This window comes from Erythrolamprus reginae, chromosome 9, assembly GCF_031021105.1.
Source record: "Erythrolamprus reginae isolate rEryReg1 chromosome 9, rEryReg1.hap1, whole genome shotgun sequence".
Taxonomy (NCBI): Eukaryota; Metazoa; Chordata; class Lepidosauria; order Squamata; family Dipsadidae; genus Erythrolamprus; species Erythrolamprus reginae.
Genome location: NC_091958.1, coordinates 13,282,802 through 13,292,706, shown reverse-complemented (window position 1 = coordinate 13,292,706; position 9,905 = coordinate 13,282,802). Strand labels below are relative to the sequence as shown.

The 9,905-nt window shown below is 42.0% G+C and overlaps 1 protein-coding gene across 2 annotated transcripts in view; it reads left to right on the top strand.

Moving 5' to 3' along the window:
• LOC139171865 (C-signal-like) overlaps nucleotides 1–158 on the top strand; it is a 10,275-nt gene extending 10,117 nt beyond the window's left edge. For both annotated transcript variants that reach the window (XM_070760335.1, XM_070760334.1), the window contains exon 6: nucleotides 1–158. This exon is cut by the window's left edge and continues 49 nt beyond it. In XM_070760335.1, the coding sequence (XP_070616436.1) occupies nucleotides 1–65 (65 nt within the window). In that variant the 3' untranslated portion in view covers nucleotides 66–158.
• The last annotated feature ends 9,747 nt before the right edge of the window (nucleotides 159–9,905 follow it).

Genomic DNA, 9,905 nt, shown 5'->3' with positions numbered 1-9,905 from the left:
CTCGTCTTTCTGAGAAAGAAAATGGCACTTTTTTGAATTGGGAAGGGAAAATCCTTCCATGGTGAACGACTTGTTTGAAAAAAACTGGACAAACCTCTTCTTGGGCCAATGTAAATATTTATCTTGTGTTTGTTGATTAAATTGACTTTTGTCCCCAAGTTGTTCTTGCTGGTTCGTCTTCTTTAGCTGCCCTGGAGGCTAAAATCCCGAGACGGTAAATCAGAGGTTGGTTTTAGCAGGTTCTGACAAGTTCGGGAGAACCAATAGTGGAAATTAGTGGTGCACACCTGGTGCACCAGTTGCGACCCTATTTGGACCGGGAGTCACTGCTCACAGTCACTCATGCCCTCATCACCTCGAGGCTCGACTACTGTAACGCTCTCTACATGGGGCTACCTCGGAAAAGTGTTTGGAAACTTCAGATCGTGCAGAATGCAGCTGCGACTTGGGCTTTCCCAAATATGCCCATGTTACACCAACACTCTGCAGTCTGCATTGGTTGCCGATCAGTTTCCGGTCACAATTCAAAGTGTTGGTTATGACCTATAAAGCCCTTCATGGCACCGGACCAGATTATCTCAGGGACCGCCTTCTGCTGCACGAATCCCAGCGACCAGTTAGGTCCCACAGAGTGGGTCTCCTCCGGGTCCCGTCAATTAAACAATGCCGCTTGGCGGGACCCAGGGGAAGAGCCTTCTCTGTGGCAGCCCCGGCCCTCTAGAACCAGCTCCCCCCAGAGATTAGAATTGCCCCCACCCTCCTTGCCTTTCGTAAGCTACTTAAAACCCACCTCTGCCACCAGGCATGGGGGAATTGAGATTCCCTTCCCACCTAGGCCTTTACAATTTTATGCATGGTATGTCTGTATGTATGTTTGGTTTTTTATATTAATGGGTTTTTAATCATTTTTTTTATTATTATTATTATTATTATTATTATTATTATTATTATTATTAATTATTATTGTAATCTGTTTTATGATAGCTGTTAGCCGCCCCGAGTCTTCGGAGAGGGGCGGCATATAAATCAAATAAATAAGTAAGTAAGTAAGTAAGTAAGTAAGTAAGTAAGTAAGTAAGTAAGTAAGTAGTTCGGGGAAATGGTAACTACCACCTCTGACTGGTCCCGCCCCATCTATTCTCTGCCTTCCGAGTCCCAGCTGATTGGAGGGAATGAAGATTTTGCAGTATCCTTCCCCTGACAACCCCCCCAAGCAAAGCCACACCCACCAAGCCACACCTCCAGAACCGGTAGTTTAAAAAAACCCAATCTCTCTGCTGTAAACATCTCATTTGTTTTAGAATAGAATAGAACAGAATTCTTTTTTGGCCAAGTGTAATTGGACACACAAGGAATTTGTCTTTGGTGCAGGTGCTCTCAGTGTACATAAAAGAAAAAGACACATTGGTCAAGAATCATGAGATACAACACTTAATGATTGTCATAGGGGTCAAATAAGCAATCAGGAAACAATCAATATTAATACAAATCTTAGGGATACAAGCAACATTACAGTCATACAGTCATAAGTGGAAGGAAATGAGTGATAGAAATGATGGGAAAAAACTAGTAGTAATAGAAGTGCAGACTTAGTAAATAGTTTGACAGTGTTGAGGGAATTATTTGTTTAGCAGAGTGATGGCGTTTGGGGAAAAAAACTGTTCTTGTGTCTAGTTGTCTTGGTGTGCAGTGCTCTGTAGCGATGTTTTGAGGGTAGGAGATGAAACAGTTTATGTCCAGGATGACAAAACATTTTCACAGCCCTCTTTTTGACTCGTGCAGTATACAGGTCCTCAATGGAAGACAGGTTGGCAGCAATTGTTTTTTCTGCAGTTCTGATTCTCCTCTGTGTCGGTCTTGTTGGGTAGCAGAACCAAACCAGACACTGCAGATGACAGACTCAATAATTCCTCTGCAGAACTGTATCAGCAGCTCCTTGGGCTGATTGAGCTTCCTGGGTTGGCGCAGAAAGAATATTCTTTGTTGTGCGTTTTTGATGTTAGGTGACCATTTATGTAGAAATTTAATAATTTCAACTGGAATGGCACAGGACCCTGTGGCACAAGGCCATTGAATCTTTCAGGAATCAATCCAGATTGCAAAAAAATAATAATGGTCAACCGAGGTCTGTCTGTAATTCATTTTTTTCTACGAAATGTATTTATGATGATTACCGGTATTAATCTTTTGTGCTGAATAAAAACTAGACAATCACCAGAGGGCAGCAAAGAGATTCGGAACCATTCCCTCTGCTGCCATCTAGTGGTTATAGATCAGATATGATCAACTTACATAGCGCTCTTGCAAAGTAAATGGTATAGAATAGATGACTTTTTCTCCTCACAAAATGTTTCACCTTTTGACTTTAGAAGCTTCAGGTAAAATGAGTGTTATTTGGAAAGGGTGGGGGAAGGTTTTATTTACTGTTGTGTAACATGTTCTTTCACACAGATATTAGCTTGGGCAGGAAAGGTTTTATGTTTCAAAAAGCTTTCAGTGAGAGAAGAAAATAAACACTCACTTATACATCTTGTATATACAAAACTGGCAGCCATCCTAAATAAGAGAAGATAACATAGTGTTATGTGACTGAAGGATATTAATCGAAAGTGCGTGGAGATTTATTTAATCAAAAGGACACCAACTTGGCATCAGGAAGAGTAAAACATTTAGAAAAATAGCATCTGGAAAATATACTGGAAAAATGACTGTCTGTCATTTGTTTGTTCCAGATGTCAGAGTGTGGGGCTAAATCGTTTTGGTCAATAGCCTTAAAAATGTGTTTCCTGTTTTTAATGTTAATTATGAACCAATTATGATTTTCTTATTTATTTATTTATTTATTAGATTTGTATGCCGCCCCTCTCCGTAGACTCGGGGCGGCTCACAACAATAACAAGAACAATGTAAGAACAAATCTAATAATTTAAAAAACACTAAAACCCCCATTATTAAAAGCAAACAAACACACAAACATTCCATGTATAAACTGTATAAGCCCGGGGGAGATGTGTCAGTTCCCCCATGCCTGGCGGCAGAGATGGGTCTTAAGAACTTTACGAAAGGCAAGGAGGGTGGGGGCAGTTCTAAGCTCCAGGGGGAGCTGGTTCCAGAGGGTCGGGGCCGCCACAGAGAAGGCTCTTCTCCTGGGTCCCGCCAAACGACATTGTTTAGTCGATGGGACCCGGAGAAGGCCAACTCTGTGGGACCTAACCGGTCGCTGGGATTCGTGCGGCAGAAGGTGGTCCCGGAGGTATTCTGGTCCGATGCCATGAAGGGCTTTATAGGTCATAACCAACACTTTGAATTGTGCCTGGAAATTGACCGGCAACCAATGCAGACTGCGGTGTGTTGGTGTAACATGGGCATATCTTGGGAAGCCCATGATTGCTCTCGCAGCTGCATTCTGCACGATCTGAAGTTTCCGAACACTTTTCAAAGGTAGCCCCATGTAGAGAGCATTACAGTAGTCGAACCTCGAAGTGATGAGGGCATGAGTGACTGTGAGCAGTGAGTCCCGGTCCAGATAGGGCCGCAACTGGTGCACCAGGTGAACCTGGGCAAACACCCCCCTCGCCACAGCTGAAAGATGTTTCTCTAATGTGAGCTGTGGATCGAGGAGGACGCCCAAGTTGCGGACCCTCTCTGAGGGGGTCAATAATTCCCCCCCCCAGGGTTATGGACGGACAGATGGAATTGTCCCTGGGAGGCAGGACCCACAGCCACTCCATCTTATCCGGGTTGAGTTTGAGTCTGTTGACACCCATCCAGACCCCAACAGCCTCCAGGCACCGGCACATCACTTCCACTGCTTCGTTGACTGGACATGGGGTGGAGATGTACAACTGGGTATCATCCGCATACTGATGATACCTCACCCCATGCCCTTGGATGATCTCTTGCCAGAAGTTGAGCTTATATAATGACAAAACTAAAATATAAATGGTCATCAATTTTTGGTATTAGTGCTGTGATGGGCATACTGCACACATTGTGTTTAGGCCGCTGGACACATCTGAAAATTTATGAGCATGTTATAAATTAGGCCGATCATCTCTAGGCTGAAAAAAACTAGACCACCACCAGATGGCAGCAAAGAGATTCGGAACCATTCCCTCTGCTGCCATCTAGTGGTTATAGATCAGATATGATCAACTTACATAGTGCTCTTGCAAAGTAAATGGTATAGATAACGTTTTTCTCCTCACAAAATGTTTCACCTTTTTGGCAAGACCAGTTCAAAACTGCTGCTCAGGTGAAGCAAGCAAGGAGCTTGAAGGAGGAGTTGCTAAGCACATTCATGTTCAAAACTGCCAAGATCTAAACTTAGGTGCCAAGTTCTTGACATCTAAGCACACTTACAGAAACCTCTCTAATCAGATTTATTAACGGAGGAACAAAAGATAAGGTTACATAAACCTGAACAAGCTATTACCTTTAAGAGCCAATTTAACTCTGAGTTTACCAGGGTAGAGCGTTCTTCGTTCCTCAGGATGCAATCATTTGAGGAGATTTTATTTTTATTTATTTATTCATTTATCCAATACACAATACATATCGAAGAGAATAGACATGAAGCATTATATATAAAGATAATATATAAAAATAGAGGAGAAGATATATGAAAGGAAGAAAATATATATGATACATGAGATAAAGGAGAGAGAATTGGACAGGGGATGAAAGGCACACTACTGCACATATGCACGCCCCTTACTGAACTCTTAGGAACCTGGAGAGGTCAATCGTGGAGAGTCTAAGGGAAAAATGTTGGGGGTTAGGGGTTGACACTATTGAGTCCGGTAATGAGTTCCACGCTTCGACAACTCGATTGTTAAAGTCATATTTTTTACAGTCAAGTTTGGAGCAGTTAATAGTAAGTTTGAATCTGTTGCGTGCTCTTGTGTTGTTGCGGTTGAAGCTGAAGTAGTCATTGACCGGTAGGACGTTGCAGCATATGATCTTGTGGGCAATACTTAAATCGTGTTTTAGGCGCCATAGTTCTAAGCTTTCTAGACCCAGGATGGTCGCCTGCGGTGCCAATAAGCGGATAAGCTACCTTGGCAGCTTGCTTTCTTAGTCTTGTGGCTGGGGAATTCTGGGAGTTGAAGTCCACAATTCTTCAAGTCACCAAAGTTTGGAAACACTGCTTCAGAAGACCTATACCAGGAGTCAGAAACTCGCAGGTCTGGAGAAACTTGTGGCTCTTTCATCCATCTTCGGTGTCTCCCTGTCTCTTCAAAATATGCATCATAATTGCCAATGTATAACATTGGCTCCTGCCCCAAGGACTGTGGATGTGGGGGAGACATCCACATGCTGCAGGCCTGTTTTGCCCCCGGTGGAATCTGCTGATGAAGGCTCCTCTGACCAAGAAGACATGAGTGACAGGGAGGAGGAGAGTGGGGCAGACAGCTCAGAAGGAGATCAAGTATCTAGCTCCTCCTTGGATTCAGAACAGGAGTTAATGATACAGCCACACATGCGGAGAGCGATGCATAGGCAGCAACAACTGAAAGATTATTATCAAAGAAAATGAGGCCACCTGTGGTTGGGTGGGGCTGTGGTAATTAGTGAGGCTGCTATAAAGAGCAGCCTGTGGGTTTGGCCATTGTGGAGGATTATCTGATCGTTGTGTTTCGTGCCTGCTTTACTGACTTTGACCTTTTGTGTGCTGATTTTTCCCCGCTTGGAAACTAAACCAGAGCAAAGTGTGTTTCACTTTGTGAAAGAAGAAGGACTGTGAATTGCCTCACAGCTGCAAGCTAAGTATCATAGAACTGATAAGGGACTTGTACAAATTACCAGTTTGTTTGGAGACGAGTGCTCTTTGCTATCCCAAAACAGGGCTTGGTTTAAGTGAATTTTCATTATAAAGAACATTGTTTTGAATTTTCAAACGTGTGTGTGTCTGAAATTTATACCTGTGAATTTTTGGGAGGAGTCTACCAGAGAGCCCGACAGAACACTCACCGACCCAAGCTTTTCAACCCCCAGTTTGCCAATTATGCATAAATCCAAGAAAAGAAAAGTTTCAAAAGAAAACAGAACCTTTAATTCAACTAGACGAGTTGAATGTTAGTTTTGTGGCAGCTCAAAAAATAGTCAGGCAGAGGGATAGTTTTGTGGTGTGTTTTACTTTCTGTGGGAAATGGATCCAAATGGCTCTCTGAGTGTTGCCAACCCTGACTGATACATTTTTTATTTATTTTATTTATTTATTATTTTGTCCAATACACAATGAGAGTTTTAGTGGGTATAAATATATACACACACATAGTAAAATACATGATGAAGGTTATAGAGGATATACTCATAGTAAAATATATCTAAGAAAGAATAGAAAAGAAGATATAGGAATAGAACATATCAATGAAAGAATAGAAGAAGAGATATAGGAATAGAAGAAAGGTATAGGAGATATAGGAGAGCAATAGGACAGGGGACGGAAGGCACTCTAGTGCACTTGTACTCGCCCCTTACTGACCTCTTAGGAATCTGGATAGGTCAACCGTAGATAATCTAAGGGTAAAGTGTTGGGGGTTTGGGGATGACACTAAAGAGTCCGGTAATGAGTTCCACACTTCGACAACTCGGTTACTGAAGTCATATTTTTTACAGTCAAGTTTGGAGCGGTTAATATTAAGTTTAAATCTGTTGTGTGCTCTTGTGTTGTTGTGGTTGAAGCTGAAGTAGTCGCCGACAGGCAGGACGTTGCAGCATATGATCTTGTGGGCAATACTTAGATCCTATTCTCGTCCTTCACTGTGACTCCAGCCCACAAGAAGAAATACGTTTATGGACTATTTAGTTTTTACACTGACCTGAATGGCTTGTTAGAGTTGCTCTCTCTTGCTCTCACATTATCCAGTGATGTTTAGTTGCAGTGCCCATACTGTTGTGTTTAGGACATTGTCCTTTATTATAATCCAGATATATTTTTAATTCTGTGCATTGAGAGCTTGACAATGTATAAATATTGTAAAGAAAGAAAGAACTGGATAGTCAATTTTGGCAATCCAAAGTGTTCTCCCTCTCCCCTAAGTTGTGTCCTTAAGACGTTGGTGATTCAAGAGTTTATGTTAGTTTAGCAGCTGGTTTGAAGCAACAATTCCCAGAAGGAATCTTTGCCAAATAGATTGTGTAACATTTTGTGAAAGCATCTCGTAATACATCCACTCTATTTCTCTCCTCCTCTTATACTTTTTGTAGTATTTCTTCCCCATGATTATCTTTACCCAATGGAAAGACAAAGTAAAGAAATAATAATCAAACAATGAATAATAAATGCAACATTTTCCACTTTGTGAAATATTGTAAAAATGTCCCGATCTACGATACTTGGTTGTTTGATACCAAGGCTCAGTGCTAAATTCTACTTCTAAATTCCATTGTAATACCATGCTACTAAATGTTAGTGTAAATTTATTTATTTTTATTTATTCGATTTTTATGCCGCCCTTCTCCTTAGACTCAGGGCGGCTTACAACATGTTAGCAATAGCACTTTTTAACAGAGTCAGCCTATTGCCCCCACAATCCGGGTCCTCATTTTACCCACCTCGGAAGGATGGAAGGCTGAGTCAACCTTGAGCCAGTGATGAGATTTGAACCCCTGATCTACAGTCAGCTTCAGTAGCCTGCAGTACAGCGCTATACCTGCTGCGTCACCCCAGCTCTAAATCAGTGAAGGGCTGCAAATTTTTTTACTACCATTTGGGGGTGTGTCTGTCTATCTATCTATCTATCTATCTATCTATCTATCTATCTATCTATCTATCATCTTTTATCCATCCATCCATCCATCCACCCATCTCTTTATATCTATCTATCTATCTATCTATCTATCTATCTATCTATCTATCTATCTATCTATCATCTATCTATCTATTGGACTTATATGCCGCCCTGCTCCGTGGACTCGGGGCAGCTCACAACAGACAAAAAGATACAATATCAAACATTTCTAAGCCAATTAATAGAATAAAATAATTACTTTAAAAATTGTTCTAAAACTAGTCATTTAAAAAACGAACAATCACATCCATACTATCACATTCAATACATTTACTGGGCAGAGGCTGGGGTCTAGTGACCCCAAGCCTGCCAACATAGGTGCATTTTCAAGTTCTTATGAAAGGCAAGGAGGATGGGGGCAGTGCGAATCTCTGGGGAGAGCTGATTCCAGAGGGCCGGGGCCGCCACAGAGAAGGCTCTTCCCCTAGGCCCTGCCAAGCGACATTGTTTAGTTGACAGGACTTGAAGAAGGCCAACTCTGTGGGACCTGACCAGGCGCTGGGATTTGTGCGGCAGAAGGTGGTCCCGCAGTTAATCTGGTCCTAGGCCATGTAGGGCTTTATAGGTCATTTCCAACACTTTGAATGGGGTCTGGAAAGTAATTGGCAGCCAATGCAGTCCACGGAGTGCTGAAGAAACATGGGTGTTCTGCCGGGCTCTCTGGTAGGAGCCTCCTGAAAATTCAAGGGTACAAATTTCAGACACACACACGTTTGAAAATTCAAAACAATTGTCTTTATTACAAAATTCAAAATAAACAAAGCACTCTTTTTGTATTGCAAAGAGCACTCTTCCCAAAACAACCAGGTAGTCTGTACAATTTCCCTTAAGCAGTCATTAAGTACTTAGCTAGCAGCTGTGAAACATAGAAACATAGAAACATAGAAGACTGACGGCAGAAAAAGACCTCATGATCCATCTAGTCTGCCCTTATACTATTTCCTGTATTTTATCTTACAATGGATAGATGTTTATCCCAGGCATGTTTAAATTCAGTTACTGTGGATTTACCAACCACGTCTGCTGGAAGTTTGTTCCAAGCATCTACTACTCTTTCAGTGAAATAATATTTTCTCACGTTGGTTCTGATCTTTCCCCCAACTAACTTCAGATTGTGTCCCCTTGTTCTTGTGTTCACTTTCCTATTAAAAACACTTCCCTCCTGAACCTTATTTAACCCTTTAACATATTTAAATGTTTTGATCATGTCCCCCCTTTTCCTTCTGTCCTCCAGACTGTACAGATTGAGTTCATTAAGTCTTTCCTGACTTCACACCTCTTCTTCACACCTCTTCTTCTTCCAACGAAGTGAGACACACACACACACACACACACACACACACACACACACATACACACACGTTGCTCTGCTTTGGTTTCAAAGGTGTGAAAAAGCAACAGAGTCCAGCAACACAAGACTCCTGACGACCTCCGATCAGATATTCTTCCACAACGGCCAAACCCACATGCTGCTATTTATAGCAGCAGCCCTAATTACTGGAGCCCCACCCAAACACAGGTGGCCTCCCTTATTTCCTGTAATATGTTCTTACTTGGTCTCTTCTATGCATAATTCTGCGCTTGCGTGGGTCCAAAATGTCATCATCTGAAGCTATAGAAGACAAGGAAGATTGACTGCCTTGGCTGTGTGCCAAGCCCTCCTCTGCTGAGTCACTCCCACCTTCTTCTTCGTCCGAGGAAAATAAACTCTGAACTGATTTTGTCGGCAATAACACAGGCCTATGACATGTTGAATTTCCCCCTGCATCCACCTCTCCATTCCCTGGGGCAGGAGCTGGACCAGAGCCAACCACAACACCTGGGCATACCTTGGTAGGCCCATTATAGCTTGCGTGGCTGCATTTTGCACAATTTGTAGTTTCCGAACACTTTTCAAAGGTAGCCCTATGTTTCACTTATTGTGAATCAAGAAGCATCTTATTTCCATAAACCTGAGCCCAGGAATGCAGCCTGTTATGGAGAAAGCAAGGTAAACATTACTTTCATCCATGGTTTTATTGCCTGAAGTTTTCAAACAATATCTGATTTGTTCTTCTTCTTTTTTTAAATGGATTTACCAACTTGTTTATAAGCTGATTTTCAAGATGG